At 29.0% G+C, this 22,021-nt stretch overlaps 2 protein-coding genes across 17 annotated transcripts in view; one reads left to right on the forward strand and one right to left on the reverse strand.

Moving 5' to 3' along the window:
* Positions 1-665: 665 nt before the first annotated feature.
* Positions 666-7,156, reverse strand: LOC124955820 (probable E3 ubiquitin-protein ligase HERC4). 8 transcript variants are annotated; one of them, XM_047510808.1, is made up of 19 exons: positions 6,989-7,106; positions 6,758-6,892; positions 5,477-5,666; positions 5,239-5,349; positions 5,009-5,131; positions 4,642-4,917; positions 4,387-4,538; positions 4,209-4,325; positions 3,853-4,128; positions 3,521-3,648; positions 3,292-3,460; positions 2,926-3,216; positions 2,676-2,861; positions 2,498-2,584; positions 2,202-2,396; positions 1,802-2,112; positions 1,561-1,710; positions 1,131-1,470; positions 666-1,043 (listed from the first exon to the last, which is right to left on the reverse strand). In XM_047510808.1, the coding sequence occupies exons 2-19, from the start codon at positions 6,773-6,775 to the stop codon at positions 891-893; spliced, it is 3,273 nt and encodes a 1,090-aa protein (XP_047366764.1). In that variant the 5' UTR covers positions 6,776-6,892; positions 6,989-7,106; the 3' UTR covers positions 666-890. The 8 variants fall into 8 exon arrangements, with proteins under 8 accessions (XP_047366764.1, XP_047366761.1, XP_047366762.1 ...); XM_047510805.1 differs by having other exon boundaries at positions 6,052-6,892; XM_047510806.1 differs by lacking the exon at positions 6,758-6,892 and having other exon boundaries at positions 6,989-7,156.
* Positions 6,853-22,021, forward strand: part of LOC124955821 (moesin/ezrin/radixin homolog 1) — a 22,055-nt gene continuing 6,886 nt past the window's right edge. The window contains exons 1-4 of one of the 9 annotated variants that reach the window (XM_047510820.1): positions 6,853-7,048; positions 7,640-7,866; positions 10,510-10,572; positions 12,181-12,360. In XM_047510820.1, the coding sequence (XP_047366776.1) occupies positions 10,561-10,572; positions 12,181-12,360 (192 nt within the window). In that variant the 5' untranslated portion in view covers positions 6,853-7,048; positions 7,640-7,866; positions 10,510-10,560. Of the gene's footprint in view, positions 7,049-7,639; positions 7,867-10,509; positions 10,573-11,511; positions 11,775-12,180; positions 12,361-15,778; positions 15,890-19,206; positions 19,231-20,445; positions 20,479-22,021 lie in introns of those variants that run through there. The other 8 variants (XM_047510821.1, XM_047510815.1, XM_047510816.1 and 5 more) reach the window with 8 other exon arrangements.

Consider the following 22,021-nt stretch of genomic DNA (forward strand, 5'->3'; position numbering starts at 1 on the left):
AATAGAGATAATTCAGTAACCCTTAAATTTACTATAAATGAATAAATACGACTTTTTCAAACAGACAGTGTACACACATTTCATTCAAGTTTCTCTATTTGGTTGTGTGTTTATGTGTGTCTCTGTGTGTGTGTGTGTGTAATATGTGTCTTCATGAAATAAAACTTCTTTTTTTTTCAAACTCGTTAAAAATATAAAATATGTTCTCTAGTTAAAAGCGTAGTTATCTTTTTAGCAAAATTCTTTTCTTCTATTATAATACATATCTTTAAAATCCTTTTATAAATCATGACTAAATGTCATGAAGCATTCTAAAACATGACATATAAAAAATTGTTCTTTCATTATAATAATAAATACTCCCTGAGTTATAACTTTTCTCCTATGCAATTTATAATAATTCTATTAAATGAACAAATTCTAAACATTTCTTTCTCTAATATATGTTTATCCTTTCTCTGTTTGGTTTATTAATTATTATTGGAATATTAATTTGAATATATCTTACTTTTGTAAAGCGAATGATAAGAGATAAATTGTTATTATAATATGACTAGATAATACCAAATATTTAATTGAAATCTTTCAAATATCGTGATATATTATTGAAATATTTCAATGGATATATAGTATGAATCATAAAACAAGTATGTAACAAGACGCAATTAAACTATCTGTTTTAATTCGATGCATGAACAAATGACGACAATTGTCAATTGAACATGCACTTACATCAATGAAGAATTACATCGTCATAGTGATTTTCTATTTTACAAAAAAAAAAAAAAAAAAAAAAAAAGAACTAAAAACAAAAATTAAAAAAAAATTTGTAATAGAATTTGCAAAAAATATAATAATATATTACAATACAAAAATAATCTTTTATGTGTTCACACCAGCGAAAAGCCTTGAGTTTGTTGAATAGCTTGTAATAATTTATAGCGTAATCTTTCGCGAGTTTGGTAACGTGGGAGATCAAGCACATTAAAGCATGTATGTGCAACGGGCAACATACGTTCGTCACTCATCGGTTGTATTATTATCTGCGATATAAATATGAAATATTAAATATAATTAATAATATAAAATTTCTCTTAAAAAAGAGAAAGATAATAATTGAAATAATTTACCTTAATTGCTTTCATACCCTGTATAGGTATTCTGTCACTTCCAGTTAGGAAAAGTAAAAATTTCTTTTTTTCTTCCAAAGATAACTCATGAAATACTTGCCAAAATAAAATAATGGTAGGATCATTCGCCAAATATCCTTCTTTATACGTTGCATTTCTTTGTAACTCTTCCCAATCATAATTTTCATTTCCAACAACCACTGCCATTAATTCATGACTATGGAAAAGTTCTAATACTCTTCCGCCACATACTTTGTGAAAGCCAGTATGGAATGCCTGATAATGGGATTCCACTGATTTGTTGAGAATATAATCTACATACAAATCGACAAATTGTTTTCTGGAAAAATAAAATATTTTAATATAATGGTATAATTTTTTTTTTCTGTTTTTTTTTTTTTTTTTTTAATCCATTTTAATAATGACTAACTTATTTTTTAATGTAACAGGAACTTTGACACCATCTGGTATTAATTCATACGTCTTTCTTTCACCGAAAGCATCCCTGACTATTTCAAAATTTAAACAGAATATCTCTTCAAAATCTGGATTCTCATAATCAAGTATACTTTGTAAACTTCTGCAATGAAAAAAAGTTTTCATCGCATTAATAATGTTTGATTAACTTTTTCACTTTCATTTAATAAAGGTGTAATAGATTAGGAACATACTTAGCAACTGCTGGAGACATTTCTTTAATGTCGATCAATCCCACTGGTTCATGTAATAATTTTTTATATAAAGCCAATGGGAAGGGTAAATCAATTATTATAAAATTATAAATAACAAGTCCACATAGCAAACCAATTAAGGAATACATAACTTCATCTTCAAATGAATCTTGACTAAACCAAATAGTTCTAGTTTCTTCATATTCCCTAAACATTCCATATTTTGGGTCTAGTATTTCTTTTAAAAGAAGCATAAAAAATTCTTTTTTAACTCCTCCTGCATCTTCTGCTTCTTCTCCGTGAAATTTTACCTGTTTATAAATAATACATACGTATATATTATATAAATGTAGTTAAAGATAAAAATAAAACATATATAAATATATAATAAAATGCTTACTCTTAGCGGTTTCTTTAAATCGCTGGAATCATAATGAGATAATTCTAGTAAAGTATCTTGTACAATATTTTCTCGTGAAACATTCAAAGTGACAAATTGATTATGGAGTCTAGTATCCATGCTATTAGCGGGATATGGATGAAAAAGCATTTGTGTGATAGCACGAGTTGCAGCTTCGTTCATTGCTGATTGCATCTATTATTAAATCAAAATGAATATATAAAAAAGTTAATTAAATGCTACATTTTTTAGGAAACATCAAAGATTAACCATTTAACTATGTAGTAAAATAATACCTGTATTGCTTGATCTGTCTCCAATAATATGGTTTTAGCTTGTGCATCAAAAAGAAAAGGATAATTACAGAAATACATTCTGTTATTCTGCAAATAAAAAATTAAAAGTTTTAACAGAAAAAATAAATAAACTCTAGTTAATTTTTATATCTCTAAATTCATATTTCAATTACTGTACCGAATAATTGTCTTTTTCCGTTAGCCATTTAAAATAATCAGCTTTAATGTCTACATGTTCTATTAATTCTGGCAAATGAAACGTGGAATAAGACACCCTAATTTCATCTTCAGCAGTATGATTCAATTTATTTAATAATCTTAAAAATTCTAAAACGTATTTGCTCAATACATTCCATGACACATTCTATAAAAACAAAGTGCAATTTTATTATACTAATTTATAATTTTAATAAACCTTGTATTATTACCTTGTCATGTTTGGATTGCTTTATAATATGTAAAACAACACTTTTGTGAGTACGAACAAGCCTTTCAAAATAATAAGATGGAGCTTTACTCCACCATGAGCTTACTACTTTAAGAGCTTCTGATTTTAAGCTTATAACAGCTTTGCAAAATGGTTGATGTAAAGCATTCCAATTTAAAGGATTTGCAAAACCATGATACAAAGGCACTGTTAAATATACTCTTAACGATTCTATGTCTGGTGGAGAGGATGAGAAAGATGGTATAAGGCTATCTGTTATGCTATTAAAAATCTGAAATAATGTTATATAATTATTAATAAAGACAATCAATATTCAATGCATAAATAAATCTTTCAAAATACATACGAGTTCCTGAATTGTATCATTACACGATTCTGATATTATTCCAAAGGATTTAATTGCTATATCCAAATCCACTCCATGGTTTTTACTTGAACAACCATAATGAGCATCATTTTTAAATAAAAACGATCCATTTATACAAGATTGACTCTTAAAAACGGTTTCTAAATACCTAAAATATGAAATATGTATTTATAATACTTTTAATTATTAGAAAGATGATTTTACTTACATCATAAGTTCGTGATCAACAGAAGATCCTTTTGGTACTCTTTGACAAGCTGCCAATTGTTCTTCAGATATATTAAGTATTTGAGAAGTAGAATCTATTACTCTACAGTCATCTGATTCCATATTTTCCTATATAATGATTGAAGAATATAATATTTAATAAAATTTTAAATTAACATTAATAATAAAATATAACAATACATATACATACATACACACATATATATATATATATATATATATATATATAATACTATTACATACATATATACATACATATATATGTATATATATATAAATATATATATATATCATTAAAATGCATAAATTTACTTCTCTTGGAATAACAGTGGCAAAGCAATGATCTCCTCCACTAAATATATGTTTAACGATGCAATCTAGGGACTGTGTAATATATGGACTCAACTGTGTGTCGAGTTTGACCATTGCTGACCCATTAGGAGGTACCCATGGTCCTAATACAACTTGAGGAGTAGTAACACTTTGTGTAACACGATTGCCTAATTGTCCTGCACCACCTAAGCCCCAAGCATAAATTTTTCTATGTGAAGGTACGAATGCTAAAGTATGTCTTCGACCACATGACACCTGCAAAAGACAAATATCATATGTAATAAAATGTTTAATATGTTAAAACAAGAAAAAAAAATTCTATTGTGCTTATGTACTTGTGTAACAGTACTGCCCATCAATTCCATAACTTGTCGAGGTAAAATCTCATTGCTATGAATTCCATGTCCCAATTGACCATACATTCCTGCACCACAAGTAAATACACCACCATCCTATAAAGATAAGTATGAAGAATAATAGTTAAATATAATCTTTTCAGTTATTTCATTTTACCATTGTTAAAAACACAGAAAATTCTTCTCCACATGCCACATAACATACTTTGGCATTTCGCAAAGTTCTTAATTGGCAAGGAAGGTGTCTACTTTGTGTATCATTTAGTCCCAATTGTCCGAATAAATTTTTCCCCCAGCCAAATACGGTACCTATACAAAAAAAAAAAAAAAAAAAAAGAAAAGAAAAAAAAATATTAATATTATTTTTTTAATATTATATCAGTGATTTTTTAAATATCATATTAAACATTACCTGACTTAGTTATAGCTATGCTATGATAACCACCACATGCAATAAATGCAATAGGTAAAGAAATTAAGCTGCTAATAAGTTTGGGTTTTAACTCCTTAATTACATCAGAACCTAAGCCTAATTGCCCTTCAAAATTTGAACCCCAAGCATAGATTTCTCCATTATTTGTAAGCGCAAGTACGTGTTTTATTCCACAAGCTACTTGTACAATTACATTTGTTCCTAATGTTTTTATCATACGTGGTATATTTTCAGTAGGGTTTATTATATTTAATCCTGGAAAATATAATAGTTGTCAGAATTTTTTTTTGATATTTCATTATTATAACTAAATGTCAAATAATATATTTTTACAATGGTACAGTACCTAATTGACCTTCAGAGTTACATCCCCAGCTAAATAATTGTCCCCATTCATTAACTGCAACCGTATGACATGCTCCACATGCTGCCTTTTTAAATACAAATGCTTCTAATCCTGATATCAAGCCTGCATATAAAACATTAATATTAGTTTTAATTATATCTCTTAGATTTTATCTTTGAAACTTGAGAATAATTTTAAATAAGATCAATATATTAATTAAAAATACTCACGTAACCTTTTTCTTCCTTTATCATGTCCTAATTGCCCAAAGTCATTATTTCCACAAGAATATAATTCTCCACCTCGCGTTATAACTACAGTATGACTTTCACCACATGCAACTGAAAAAAAAAAATAAAAGAACATATACATCATTAAACACATATTCTCTTTAATGATTATATGTAAAACTATTATAATAAATCAACAAAGTGCTAATACTCTAATAAATACAAATGAAAATCTTACTGTATGTAACTTCTGTAGATTTCTGAAAATCCACTTCACGAGGAATAAGAATATGTTCATCTTCAATACCACCTAGTCCTAATTCCCCATGAATAGAACTTCCCCAACAAAACATATTTTTGTGTAATGCAATCAGGGAACAACCCAATGCTAAATCAGTACCCAATCGAGGTTTCTTTGACCAACTTGCCTATAATTTTAATAAGTATGTTAATAATTGCATAGGTTAAATAATTTCAACATATATTTTGATAATAGTTAAAACATATAAAAGGTTTATAATATAATAACTTTCATAAATATCATTGTATTTGAAACTAAACATTTATTTAATTGCATATAATTAATAAATTAATAGCGAACTTTTATATCTAAATTGAATCGATTATATTTAATCAAAATTAATTCATATATATATATATAAAAGCATTTTATATTGTAGCATAAATAAGCATAAGATTAAAAGAAAAAATTATGAATAAAATTCATACCATATATTTTAGACGATACAATGAGAAAGATAAGTAAAGATGAAAGTAAAGAATTTGAGAAGATATTTAAACAGATTGACTAACCATGTTTTTTTGTCTTTTTTTCATATTTATTGAAATCATCAATACTGTGTGCGAGATATAGGATTTATGAGAAGCATGTGTTCTTCTAAAAATAACTGTCTATATTTTTCGTGGACACAAAGATGTTTACTACGTCTAAACTATATTAAAATTTTTAAACAAGTAAAATTGTAAAAATATGTTGTGTAATAACGTTTTAGAATATATTTTACACTTTTTTTTCGTTCGTTTTTTTTTTAACTAATACTGTCGTTACATTCGTGGACAATGAGATTGACACAAGAGTGAAAAGAAAGTGTAAGAGATTATCAATAACACATCAGAATAATTAATTTTAAAAGGATTACATGGCGAAAATATCAATCTTTTCTTAACGTTAGCAAATTCTAATATCTTTTCTTGAAAATGTAGTAATTCTTTCTTATTGTTATGAATATTTTCAAATGGAATTAATATATATAAGATTTGTTTTTTTTTTTTTTTTTTTTTTTTTTTTTTTTTTTTTTTTTTGAAAGTTAGGTTAAGAAAGTAATAATACTAATGAATTTAGTCACAGTTATCAATGTTTGTCATTGTCATCCGGTACTAATCAATTTTGTTTAGATTAAGGAATATATACATATATATATATATATATATGTGTGTGTATGTGTGTGTATATGTCAAAGGATAAAAGGAAAGGCAAATTTGTCATGATTTCATTTACCATTCGAAAAAGATCCATTGCTCCCTTTTTTTTTTATTTATCACTTCTACGATTACTTATCTTACTCACATTTCTTTTTCAATATTTTTTCTCAGGCACTATCGAAATAGAACCCTTTGTGGAAACGAAGAATAACTATCCAACATAAAAGAAGACGAAGTTCACGCTACACGCGTCCCCTTTTCTACTGTTTGGATCAACTTGAATCAATTTAATGAATATTTATGTTACCTTGATTTTTCGAATCTCAAGAGTCATAGTTCTCAGGATCAGGAGCGTAGAAACGCATTTGTATGTTTTATTTCTTTTTATTTTTTATTTCCTTTTCTATATAATGATAAGCAAAATTAAATATAACCTATATAAAAAGAATTCGAATTTATTATCAACTTATACGATATAATCAATTAAAAAAGAAGAGTACATTTATAATGTATAAAGCATATAAATTTCCGAGCTACTAAAAAACTAGTTACATAAATATATATATGTATATATATATATATATATATATATATATATATATATATATATTAATATGGCGTTTAATTGATATTATAATACTAGTTATTATTATTTTTTCAAATTTTATTGCAATATTTTCCATTGGTTAAAATGTTTATATCGATATTAAGAATATTTAAGTAAAATAATAAATATATCCATATTCGTAAACATTCAAAAAAATAGAACAACAGTAAATGATTTATATATTATTTTCTTTAATAATATAATTTTATTCTTCGTACAATACAATTTATATACAATCTAAAAAAAGGTATTGGTTAAAAAATAAAAAAAACTAAAAGATTTTATTTTGAAGTAAAATAACAGTAGATAAAAATTACAATGATGTTGACTATCTATATATTATGTTTGTAGTTCGTGGATTGCCCCACCCCATCGCGTGGTGATCGGCGGGCGGGCGGCGGCCATATTATTAGTGAGGTGTCAGTATTTTCTCAACGTGACGGGATTTTTGGGTGTGGATCGCACAATTTCCCGTCGTTCCTTGGTAGCGTGCATTAGTGCAAGTGTAAGTGCGACCGGTCCACCGTGAATGTGTGGTACACGTGTCAAAGGAACACCCTCTAACATAGAGAAAACAAGTAAGTCGTCGTTTGTTGCATCGTTTGAGAATATAAGCAGAGAGCTAACGGACGGGAACAAGGAGAGAAAGAGAAAGATAGAATGTATGCACGTTGAAAATCATCGAAATCATTGATCGTATCAAATCGATAATATCTCACGGTCCAAATGATTTCAGTGCAACAAACCGTACGACTAATCATTCTCTAACCTTAAAACACACGATCGGTCTTTAAACCGTCCAAAAGAATTATATACATATATTTTCATCTATTTCAAGGCTATTCTTTTTTAATGTTTTTTCTTTTCTCTCCCTCCCTCCCTCCTCTCTCCCACCCTATCCTTCTACAAAACACGTGTTTTAAAAGCAATTGAGTATTTTCCTATATACCAAGGACACCACGTCCCTCTAAACAATCTTTAGAATCATTTCAATAGGTATATTATGTTAGATAACGTATATACTCTTAAGTCGTAAACATATCGGTCGAGTATGTTAGTCGACAAGGTGTTTACAGGGTCGAGTAGATTTTTTTTTCCTTCAACCAAATGAATGGCCAGAGCGTTTTCAACATTTTTACACGAGTTAATCTTCAGTCGAATTTTCGAGGTTAGATATTTCAGTGTATGCGCTTCTGTGTGTATGTGTGCGTACGTGCGTGTGTGTGTGGGTGCGTGCATGTGTAAACAATATTTTATATAGATACATACGAATACAAATATTATCTATTTCCTCTTTTATGTATCATTTGTAAATTCAAAGTAGGATGTATGCGTGGGTTCTGCATATTATTACTGAATGTTCTTATAGTACGCTTCATCAACGCTCGTGCAATTTCATGAAATTATAATTATTCGTATGGTATAAATCGTTTGAAGAAATTTTCGACGAATTCTATTTTTATATGCTCGACGTTTGCTATCATTTTTTATTAGCTATAACTTGTTTACTCATTGATATACGTGTTTCAAGGATACTACTGTTCATTAGTACAGTCAATTTCTCCATTCGATTTTCGAATTCGGTTTCTAATTATTAGAAAGTAAGAATCTTACGAAATTGAAAACGTCATATTATCATTCCATCATCATTGTCGTCAACATTATCATCATATCATCATCGTTGAATACATCTTTCGTATTTAACATAACCTCTTAGTTTTTTTTTTATTATTGTTAAAAGATTTACGAAGCAATCGATAAAGCGGGAAATATAAGTGTAATTTTTATACTATTACTATAAATATCTATAAATAATTATGAAAAAAAAAAATAAATAAAAATTACTATAAATAATAAAAAGAAATATATATATATATATATATATATATAAAAGAAAAAAAAAATAATCATCGATTATTCGTCCACGTTACTAGAGACTATTTAATTATACGAAAAGAAAGTAGGATACGTCGTTAAAAGATTTATGTATGTCTCTGTTGGGACTATAACAGTTGGAGAACGAGAAAAGAATTTGAAAAGGTGTACGATTCCAATGTACGTGTGTTGTATTTCATCGTTAAGAGATAGGAATGAGCATATTACGTCAATGAGCGGCCTTGAAAAGAATGATCAGGAGGATCCTACGATGTCGTATTTGATCGTCGAATTTTGTACGAACGCATTCGACGATGAAGTTAGAACGGAAATGTTACACAAATACACGTACACATGTATGTTAACGTGCGCGCGCGCGCCCACGAGATACACACAGACACACACACACAGAAGTACATGCACAGGTAGTCACGTTGTTCGATTTTCAAAGTGACGTCACGTTAGGATATTTTTTAAAATCGACCAATCAAGTTTCAGGATAAATCCCGTAAGATGTTCCTTTATATTTCATCTCTCTTTCTATCTTCTTATTTCTTTTTTTTTTTTTTTTTTTTTTTTTTTTTTTTTATACGGTGTAAGAATCGAGGCAACGAACATCGACTTTTTGTTTTCCATTTTTTTATCTTTCTTTTCTTTTCTTTTTTTTTTTCCTTTTTTTTCTCTTTTTTTCTCTTTTTTTTTTTTTTTCCTTGTTATTCAAAGCTTGTCGAGCAAAGCTAAGTATTTCCCCATGAGACAGCAACGGATATAAGTTTTTATTAATAGACAGACGCTTTCCGTCGTCTCGTTATGTTCGGCTTCATCGTCGAACGAATATATCCAACGTACGTTGGAGTTACAGATATTTAACGTCAACGACTAAAGTAAGTAGAGATATCGTCGGTTCAACGAACGTCGGCAGTCCTAGATAAAAGGGGAATGCTAGACGACGAGAGTGCAGGCACACCTCACTCTCAGCCGGTGGATCTCGGTCACGCGGATTTGCATTATAACTTGTCCTTTCCTTTCAATATGGTGACTCGTACATGCATACATACATATGTGTGGTGCCCTAGCACCATTCGCAGGACCGTACCTATGCATTCTTTTCACCTTCGTCTCCTCTCTTTCCCTCTCTCTCTCTCTCTTTCTTTCCTTCTCTCCCTCTCTCTCTCTCTTTCTTTCTTTCTCCCCCCCCCTCTCTCTCTCCTCTATCTCTATCTATCTAGCTTTTTTTATTCATTTATCGTAATTGAACATTGAATGTAGCTAGGTAGCATGACATTTTTCTTTTTATAAGATATCTCTTTTTTACTCACATTATTTATATACTATTTTTGTTTCAGATTAAATACTTCATTTCCTCGTCCCTGTAAGAAGAAAAACACAAGATCACCATGCCGAAGTCGGTACGTGTTCTATATCAATTATATCGATATCAGAAGTACTATGGAGATATTTTTCAGAGATAATTGTTTTATATTACGTGAAATATTTAGATGAATAGAACACTTTTGTGTGTGTGTGTATATATATATATATATGTCTTCTTTTTTGTCATGACTTTGAATTTGTTACTATAGCGAAATGTTAATTGCTGTATACGACAAACCGTGCGTGGATTTGGCAGGAAACGTGAAAGAGGAGGAGACGTATATTATCACACCTTTTATGTAAATTATGCAGGCTGGTATCGTTACGAGATCGAATGGAATAGAATTTAAGCGAAGGACGAAAGAAAAAATGGTTTTTTCCTCAGGATCTTCTTTTTATATATATATATATAACGTTTATACAGGGTAGGATACTTAAATGTGAATGATTATTTATAAGCAAAAAGAATATTGAATATTTTTATTTGAATAGCCCGCCCCTGTATATACATGAATATTTATATATATGCCTAATATACCAACGAACGAAATATCATTTGAAATATTTTCTCGTAAGGACGATTACGTAAATCGTTTAACTATCCCTTAAATTGCACGTCAAATTTTTGTAACATCTTCAAAGAAACTTACGAACGAAAAATTCATCGTTTCATTTGATACACCGTGTATTACCGGGCTCGATGATGATTGGTTGAATGAAACGAACCGGCTTCTCACGTGACCACCTTCTCTCTTTCTCTCTCTCTCTCTTTCTCTCTCTCTCTCTTTCTCTCTCATCCCCCTTCTCCTTAGTCTCGAGTTCGCAAACTGATGCTCTTATCTTAGGTTAGGTCGTAGAAGGGGAAACGAGTGAACGATTGAGCGAGCGAGAGAGAAAGAGAGAGTGGGATGGAAAGAGAGAGAGAGAGAACGACGCTGATCGTATGAAAAGGTTGAAGAGTGGGAGAAGGAAAGACGCTGCCGGCTGTATTAGGCCCATTGTTCCAGCAACAACCAACGAGAACGGAACAAAAAGCGCGAAACGCGAAATTGACGACGCTTTCGCCACGTACGCATTTAAATCGAATAATACCGATCATTCTATATTTGCTGTGAACGTAAACAAGAATTTTTAACATTTTAAAACTTTCTGCGTGATTTTTCGTATCTTCCAGTATTTTTTGTGTGTATAAAATCGTACTGCCAAATCCAGCATCATGGTTGCCGGTACAAAAATGGTAAGCCAATTTAGTATTGCGATTATTTTATGATTATATTCTTTTATGGGTATTGTCCTTTGCATTTTTTTCTTATATATTTCTAATTCTTTTTTGATTCTAATTTTATTTTTGCGATAAAGTATTATCTCGTTGAATAAGAATAAAATGTTTTGAGAAACAAATGGTATATATATATACATATATAAATATCTATTGCGATGTTATTGCAATGTGCATGGAATTAATATTGTAAAAAACAAGTGTATGTTATTCTGAAAAGCGTCAAGGTAAAATTTCAAAGATTTATTTGGACCCTTCAACGTTCAGCGTTTCTCGTCTAATTATCGTCGTCCTTTGATTCACATACATTCTAACTCTTCATATTTATTTTTACTTTTTTTTTGTTTTTATGTTCTATCTGAAGATGAACGTCAGGGTGACGACGATGGACGCCGAGCTGGAGTTTGCCATCCAGCAGACGACCACTGGCAAGCAGCTTTTTGATCAAGTTGTTAAGACAATTGGTCTCCGTGAAGTTTGGTTTTTTGGCCTTCAGTACACTGACAATAAGGGTGATCTAACGTGGATCAAATTGTACAAAAAGGTAGGACAACCATTCTTTCTTGTATCATTAATCTTTTACATTGATCATGAACAATGTCACCCAAGTTCTTTTTTAGCCAGATAAAGTGGTACAATAGGGAGATGTATATTTGTATTTAGTTAGATGTAGAAAGATTATATTTAATTGTACTTAGATATTGAGCTTAGTATTAGCTATTTAGCTCATTCATTCTATAATAATTAATACCATTCACACTGTCATTATATAAACTTTTTATATAAATTATTTCAGAGTGATTGATAAGAAAAACTTAACTCTCATACTATAAGTTCTGTAACTATTATTATGCAGAGTATTACAAAAAACTTATCTGAAAAATTCAATTCATTCTATCAATCTTACTGTTTTATTATTACACTATGATAACCAGTTTGGATCAAGGAACGTCTTTTAAGTAATTATAAGTATATACGGTCTTTCAATAATAATGAGCACAGTCTCTCTCTCTCTCTCTCTCTCTCTCTCTCTATGTATCTATCTATCTATCTATCTCTCTCACTCTCTCTCTCTCTCTCTCTAGAAAACCATAATTGGATTCCCGTCGTTCTGTGATGGCAGCAAGAGAGAGAGAGAGAGAGAGAGAAAGAGAGAGAAAAGTATCGATGACGAAGAATGACGTCATCTGCGTGCTTGTTCACTCGCTTTTTTCCTTTTTTTTTTTTTCCTCGATTCGTATGAAACATCTGCCTTTATGGTCTTTATAGACGCGTTGCGTACAGAAACATACTGTTGACCTTTTTTCTTTTTCTTTTTTTTATGATGCGTTAAGCTAAAAGAAGAAGGTATTAACTCATAAAAAGATATTGTTACGTTATATTAACAAATTAATTATTTTACTTCTTCTTCTTCATCTTCTTCTTGTTCTTCTTCTTCTTCTTGCTTCGATCGTGAGAAGATATTAATAATAGAAGTATAAGAAAAGGATACGTCACGCATGGAGAAAACATCAAATAAATTTGTTCCCATCGAATATCATCGTTAGTCACCTCGAAGGATTTTTATAAGTATCTTGAAATATGTTATTCTCCTTTTACGACGATCAGTACGCTTTCGTCCATCATGCAATAATCCCTTCGTCGTATTATATTCAAGAAATATAAAAGAAAAAAAATAGAGCAAGTTCGTCATGATTATGTTTTGAAATTTCGCGCTATAATTACAATACATATATATATATATATATATATATATATATATATATATATATGTTATGTCACATTAGTCAATAGTATGTTTGTCGTATAATTTTCCTACTTCACATATAAAATAGTTTAGAAATTTTTACGATTGAAAAGAATTTTTACGACATCCATATCTTTTGTCAATATTACATTAGAAATTAAATAAATGTAAGAGATTAAGTAAAAAAAAAAAAAAAAAAGAGTTAATAGGTTACATTATACTGTTACTAGTCTCACTCGTATGACTCACGTAGTTCTTCTTTACCATTAGATTTTAAACATAAAATTGTTCGTACAGATATCGTTTTTCTTTTGTCGATATTCGCAAAGATCATATTCGAAGGAAGGAATAGAATACATCGACGATAAGTTTCGTGTACAGTTGCAAAAATATGAGAAGTATTCGGTATTCGATCAATGAACAGTTACAAGGAAAATAGATATATATATATATATATATATATATATATGTATATATATATATATATATTTATATATAACACTTGCATGTATCACACGCATAGTATAGACTCTCTTCTTCGTATATAAAAAACTCAAGGCTTTCACCAACCTGTTGAGAAGTCTCGATCCTTCTGTCTCTTCTCTTCATTATGTATTCTCTCTCTCTCTCTCTCTCTCTCTCTCTCTCTCTCTCTCTCACTCACTTACTCTCATTCTCTCTTTTTCTCTTTCTCTTTCTCTTTCTAATGCACGTGCGTGTACGTGTACACACGTATCTTTTTATCCGGTTTCACATTTTTTCTTTCTTCCTTTTTTTTTTCCACGACAAAAGGCGACCTGCCCTAGAGTCTTCCGGCACAACGGCCAACCCACTTTTCTAAGCGTCGATTCTAACTTGGGACAGGAAGCGGAAGGTTTTCGTGTAGTACAGGTGGTTTAGTCTCTTCCGTTTCTATTTTTGTATAGTTTCAATCTTCTAACAATTAAATATGTACATATGTGTATATATATATATATATATATATGTATATATATATATATATATATATATATATATGTTTATATATACTTTCTTGGTGAGCAAAAGAGTATATATAAGATAGAATTATTAGTGAAATATTTGTAATATTAAGACGACATTAATGTAGAATATATTAGCATACATAATTATTATTTTGACTGAAAAATTTAATTTATACTCTTCTTCTCGTATATAAGACTTCATTATATGTATATATTTAATTATAAAATGAAATATATATATATATATAAATTTGTTAATATCGTCAAGAATAATAATCATTGTTAGAATAGATGAATTAATCTTAGAGAGGAACTTCTTTCAGACACTTTTATCTTATCTGTGAAATATTAATTTGTCGTTTGAATGAGAGAAAATATCTCTCCTGTGAACAATTTTTATCATGGTCCAGTGAAATTCATATCTCTATCTATAAGAAACATTTGTTGTATAGTTAAATTTATTTTAGGTATTATATTCGTACAAAATTGTATATGCCATAGTCGTATATATCGTAGTTATATCGTCATTATTTTAATTAACATTTTTCTTTCATAAGTAATGATACTTAACATAGATACGATGTTAAAGATTAATACGGCGCGAAATACAAAAAAAAAGAAAAGAAAAAATCCAATCACTCCAAAGAGCGTTTGATGTCATCTCTTTTATATACGTAGACCGATAAAGGTATATTTGCATATTGATCGTGAATAGGAGCACCCTTAATAATTAACAAACATATTCATCGAGATTTAAAGTAAACTCTCTTAAAGTACGCATCGATTAGATATGCTAATTATATTATTCCGTAATATTGTAGATAACAAAATGTATTGTTGCATTAGAGCGATATAGGCTATTAGCTATTCTTATCTCACTCTCTCTCTCTCTCTCTCTCTCTCTCTCTCTCTCTCTCTCTCTCTCTCTCTCTCTCTCTCTCTCTCTCTCTCTCTCTTTCTCTTTCTCTCTCTCTTTTTTTGCCTGTAGGATCATAAATGATAAGAGACATACATGAATTAGTTTCAATTTTCCTTTCTTCATTAAAAACTCTTTAGATTCGCTTGAAGTAACACTCGTCTTTCATCCCCTGCCAAAAAAAAAAAAAAAAAAAAAAAGATAAAAAGAAAAGAAAAAAATTGCTTTTATTGTAGTAAAGCTCACTCGTAAAGAGATTTGCAACGATCTCGTCAATTCTGAAATCTTTCATGATCGGTTGATCGATTATATGCAGCCGGAAAGTGCAATCACGAGAGTCGTCAAGAAGGAAGTAAAAAAGAAGGTACGAAAGTTAAGAGGCTACTCGGACTCTGACACCGATGACGACGAGTTCGAAGACGATCTGGTAAGCCGAGTATCTTAAAGAGAATCTCTCTTTCTCTTTCTCTTTTCCCCGAGATATATATCCTGTTGATACAGGAAATGTAAGGAATATAAAAGGAAATTAAATGAAAGAGAGAAATCGTAGACTTTCTTTCTTAATGAAATCATCCAACGAGTAATATAATTCACATTCGAGTTGAGCTTCTTCGTTATTTGAACCAATCAGCGTTAAGATTTTTCGGCGCTAATTTTTTAAATAATAAAAACTCAAAGGACTCTTTTACACATTGTTTTTAAACAATATTCTTGTGATATAGAATTAATAGAAGAAAAAGAAGAAAAAGAAATAAAAATAATAATAATAATAATTTATAAATATATAAGGTGAGAAGGCCAAAAGTTTATAGATTATTTTTTACAAATCAATTATTGTTCCTCAAGAGACTATTTTTAGGTTAACTTTTTTCTTTCTTTTTTTTTTTTCAGAATTATAAAACTACAAGCTTTAGAAACTTTTTTATGATCTATACTTTTGGCCCATCCTGTATATATATATATATGTATATATAGTTTGGTATAACACACGTGGCTAAGGCCAACCGAACAATTCTCCTGGCTACTCGTGCAGATAATACTTGTGGCCTTTCCAAGGTGCTTCGTACTTTACTGGAAACGAACGGCAATGAGTGTTATGCAAATAGGCAAGGACTGGTTTTTCCCTCAGCATCGGCTTCTCGAAAGAAGAGACCCTCACGGTCTATCTTCTTCTTCTTCTTTTCCTTCTTCTTCTTTTCCTTCTTCTTCTTCTTCTTCTTCTTCTTCTTCTTGTTCTTGCCTACCAATGGTCACTTCCTCGAATGGTTTAAATGCTGAAAGAAAGCTTTTACCTTTTCCATTTCAAAGGATTACCGAACGTCGTTTCCTTTATCTTTAGTTTTCTTCAAGGAAGAAGAGTAATATTTATATATATATATATATATATATATATATATATATATATAACAAATAAATAGTTCTGTATACTTTTTTGAAATATTTTCTATTAACAGAATATGATATATATATTATATATTATATTATATATTATTATATATTTATATTATATTATATATATATATATATATAAACATTTTTATGGTGTATAGAGATTTTATTTTTCTCAAATATGATTTAGAAGAATATTACTATACACTTTCAATATATGTATCTTCATTCAAATCAAACTAGTTCAGAGGAGGAACGAACGAAAGCTATAAACGAGAAGTGTATATAGCTTTTGCTTATCGTGGTAGTATAGTTCTGCGATAAAAGTCGATACACGCTAAAGGGGAACAATGATTTTGCGCGACGGCTTCTATTGTTCTTGATTTTTCATGCTATTACATAGCAAAGAGATTATTTTCTACGAAAGGATTATAATAATCGAATAACTTATATTTTTACTTTATATTAATTATATAAATTCTTATTTTAATAACTTATTATACTTAATATTTGTACTTTTATATACAAAATGGAACTCAAAGGTTCCAAGGTTATTTTATAAACCAGTTGCTCTTTTACGTGACTTTTTAGATTAAACAAAATTTTTTTTTCTTCTCCTGTTTTTCTTTTTTTTTTTTTTTCTTTTTTTTCTCGAATAAAAAAAATCTTCAAAAAATAGTATTGATTTTTATTATCACTTAGGAATTTTTTTACTCTATACAATTAATTCCTAGAAATTAATTTCAAGAGATTAATCTCTCTCTCTCTCTCTCTCTTTCTCTTTCTCTCTATTTCTTATGTTTTTTTTTTTTTTTTTTTTTTTTTTTTTTTTTTTTTTTTCTTTTTTATTTCGACTGTTTTATAACTAATTTCGTTTTGCTTTCTTGCTTCGTTATACATGTTAATCTTTTAAACGAGTGAGGTCACTTATGTACACAATAAATGTGGTATTTTGTGTGAATCACGAGACCATTCTTATAACCGTCGTTACAATTGCTCGCTTAGGAAATACTACGAATAGTTTGTATGCCTTTTTACAACGCGAAATCGTTTCGGAAATAATGTAACATCTGGCATGAAAATTCCCTGTACAAGATAATTCTCGATTTCATTGAAGATAATCTTGAATTATCTCGTATGTGAAATATTTGTTAATAATTTTTCCAAAATCGTTAAGCCTTTCTATCGATTTCATTGTTAGTTTGTAGAATGACGATAGCGTATGGAACGGATTTAGTAGGATTATTTAATTTTTATATATATATATATATATAAAAGTGAGGTTCTGGTTATCTCTATCATTTTTTTTTTAATTTATCTTTTTTTTTTATTTTTTATCTTACAGGATGATATTTAACGTGTTAGATTGTAAATTATTTAGTAGATAATTTCTACATATTAAAGGTCAAAAGTTTCTAAGTGAGATTTTCTTTCTCTCTTTTTTTTTTTTTTTTTTTATTTATTTTTTTATTTTTTCGACACACTTTTTAGGCTAATTTTTTTTATTCAAACAGCACTACAATTACAATCTCTTGAGAACTTTTGGCGTATCCTATATTTTTAATTAGACATTTTACTGTAAATTAGGCTATTAGTATACATTTTTCTTTTTATGAGAAATGATTTTAAAAAGAGAGAAGCCATAATTTTAAATACGATGGAAATAATCGATTAGGGAACAACAGAATAGTTTAAGGATTGGGGACACTGTAAAGAGAAAATATACGTCTAACGATCGTGGGGTGCTTGCTCTTTCTTATTAACTTAAATCGGATCAGAGAAAAGATTTTCGCTTTTATGTGTTTAGAGAAAGAGAGAGAAAGAGAAAGGGAAAGAGAGAGAGAGAGAGAGAGAGAGAGAGAGAGAGAGAGAGAGAAAGAGAAAGAGAAAGAGAGAGAAGGACGATTTTTATCGTAAGACTAAATCGACATTTAGTCTTTTAATTTTTCGTTACTTCGAATAAATGCGTGAAATTTCTGTTTTTTTTTCTGTTTCTTTTTTTTTTTTCTCAAAATCTTTTACATTGTTCGATTATTTCACGAACACGTAAGAGATATAAATATTATATAAAATTCATTATGAATCAATATATTCGTTTGAAAGCGTTTAGAAACGAAAATCAACTAATACGATCGTATATTTAATATCAAGGTAATGCCATTCGTATATATATATATATATATATATATATATATATATATATATATATATATATATTAAAAAAAAATATATATATATACGAACACATACGAGCGTAATTGAAATATTTCATTCGATTATGTAACATTTGTCATATTTATTTATCATATTTTCATTCTTTGAACGCATGCCAACCGCAATACTAACAACTGGAAGCGTGGACTTCCGTTCTTGTCTAGGGTAAGTTACCGTAACTTTAATTATCATTTTAAATTCGTGTCCCGTTAATGATAATAACACTTTATTAGGACGTATATTATTTAATTATAGACCTATATATCACGATCGTGTTTGTAATCGAGTTATAATCTAAGATGACTACCATGCATGGTATTTTATCGGTAAAAGTGATTAAGTCATCGTTTCGTATAACTATTCTGCGAATGGAATGACATTCCCGATTTGACAATTAAAAAGGAAAAGATTCAGTTAGATTTATCGTAAAATTGTATTAAGATGTAGATAGAGGTTCTGCCTGTTGTTGTCAATTTAAAGTATTACTTATATCCTGTCTTTTTTTTTTTTTTTTTTTTTTTTTTTTTTTTTTTTTTTTTTTTTTCCTTAATCTTTTTCTTTTTCTCTTTTTAGATATACTTTTTTTTATACAACAAACGATACTTTCAATTATTTTCGTATAATAAAAGGCACCTCGTGCAAAAGTTTATATATGTTTATTCATTTACTTCGTAAAATTTTCAAACGATCAGTATATAGATATGTACATACGTCCATATATTAGTTTAACCATTTATATAAAATAGAAATGCAAGATTCTCTTTAGCTGTAAAATTAACGTTTCACTTATGACAGACAGTAGAGATTATTAGGAATACAATGGGAAGGAGTTTTCCCAATGACATAATCTTTTCCCACGCGTCTCTCCCGTTTATTATTTATGAAAATCATACTATAGAAAACACATATCTACGTTAGGACATATCCGTAGCTAATTCGATATATATATATATATATATATATATATATGTATATATATGTGGGTACATCGAGTTTTTTACTTATTCACTTTCCCTCCCTCCTTCCATGTCAATCTTGGACGATATTTTATTTGATAATGAATAATTAATTATAAGTGTCTATTACGTTTGTTACGAATAACACGGGATAATAGCTAGTTAATGATATTTGTCAAGTCAGACTTGATACATAGACGATTTAATTTGAATTAAATATCGTCCAACACTCTTTCGCGAATGATTATTTCTTGTTTTTTTTTTTTTTTCTTTTTCTTTTTTTTCTTTTTTTTTTTTTTTTTTTTTTTTTCTTAATCCCCCCCCATATATACAATGCTACTTTGTTCCGGTATGTCGAAAAGAAAAACAAAAACAAAAAATGTTAATGCAAGACAAATGACAAAATATTGATAAATAATTTCAGGTGGTACCGTGCGGTCTTCGAAAGATCTTCCACGTAAGAATGGCAATTGGAATTTTTTGTCCTTTGATATAAATATTAAATGATATAATTAATTTATTAATTGCGAGCTCCCACAATATTTTACATCCAAAGGGCGCCAAGATCGAAATCCTTTGGTAGAGTCGATTATTTCGTAACATCTTTTTTTTTTTCCTCTCTTTTCTTTTCTTTTCTTTTCTTTTCTTTTCTTTTCTTTTCTTTTCTTTCCTTTCCTTCTATCATTTTTCTATTTTAAAGCGTGTTCGCATATTTTTTGCACACGATTCGCGGAAGAACTAATTACATTAACCAAGAAAAGCTACCTATCTTTTATAACAGTTGGAAGACTTTGATCATTGTTTACTAGTGTTAAATCTTCTTTTGCTTTTTTTTTTCCCTCCCTTTTTGTGTGCGCCATATAACTTGATTTCTTTAGTCATTTCCGTAACTTATCGTGTTTTATCGCTCTGTATATTATTATTATTATTTTTTTTTTCTTTTTTTCTTTTTCTTTTTTTTCACGTCGAGTTAACAGCGTCAAAATGAAATGAATTTAAAATATCGACGTATATTAGCCTCGTTAATGTTAGACTAATGATTATGACTGTGATAAAGGAAAAAAGAAAAAAAAAAATTAATAATAATAAATGTAATAAAAATGTCGAAATGAAGAGGAAAAAGAAGGATCGATATCTTGGCGCACGTGTTTGTCGGAAAACATGTGTTGATCATGTAAAAGGACGAGATGTATTTTAAATAGCTTTTTTTTTTTTTTTCTTTTTTTTTTTCCTCTCTTTATTCTTTTATTTTTTTTTTTTTTTTTTTTTTCCTTTTTTTCTTTTTTTTTTCCTTTTTACGCGGCACATTTACATGCGTCAGGATCGACGAATTAAAAATTATTTTAGAAATTTAGAAATTTTTTTGAAAGATATAATAATTGTGAATGAATTAAAGCAAGAAATCCCAAACTTCGACGATCTTGACGTTATTATGTTTATACACAGGCATTAAAGAAATGCATCGTTCCACGTATTTCGCACGCGTAGACCTGGCTAAAATATCACGTAAATAAAAGTATCAAATGGAATTATATAATAATCGGAAAGAAATTGATTGAATTTGATTATGCGTAAATATGTCGCTGAATAATATATGAATTAAGGAAAAGAAAAGAAGAGAAAAGAAGAAGAAAAAAAAAAAAGAAAAAGAAAAAGATCGCAAATTATTTTATAGAAATATTTTAACCAAGTCTCCCTGTGTTAGCGCGCACATGCTTTAACGTTCTCTCGCACCTGTAGAATTTATTCGGAAAATCCTTATACATTTTGTAAGATTTATCTTACGCAATCTGACATACAGCCATTACAGAGATAATTATATAAAAAAAAAAAAAAAAAAAAAAAAAAAAGAAAAAAAAAAAATCATGTCACTGGCATTGAACCGAGACCAAGATGTCAGTCCATATACGATCAAGGCGATCATGTTTGCGGATTTATTTGAGTAACAATACTTACATATATACATCTGCTGTGTTACCAAGCAAACATAAAAATTATCT

Source organism: Vespa velutina, chromosome 19, assembly GCF_912470025.1.
Source record: "Vespa velutina chromosome 19, iVesVel2.1, whole genome shotgun sequence".
NCBI classification, from domain to species: Eukaryota; Metazoa; Arthropoda; class Insecta; order Hymenoptera; family Vespidae; genus Vespa; species Vespa velutina.

Bases quoted from the DNA above. Each gene is read 5' to 3' on its own strand.
- LOC124955820 (XM_047510805.1), bottom strand. From the start codon at position 6,090: ATGATTTCAATAAATATGAAAAAAAGACAAAAAAACATG. The intron at 5,132-5,238 runs GTGAGTATTTTT...TTTTATATGCAG, and splicing joins TAAAGGAAGAAAAAGGTTAC to GCTTGATATCAGGATTAGAA. The intron at 4,918-5,008 runs GTACTGTACCAT...TATATTTTCCAG, and splicing joins TAACTCTGAAGGTCAATTAG to GATTAAATATAATAAACCCT.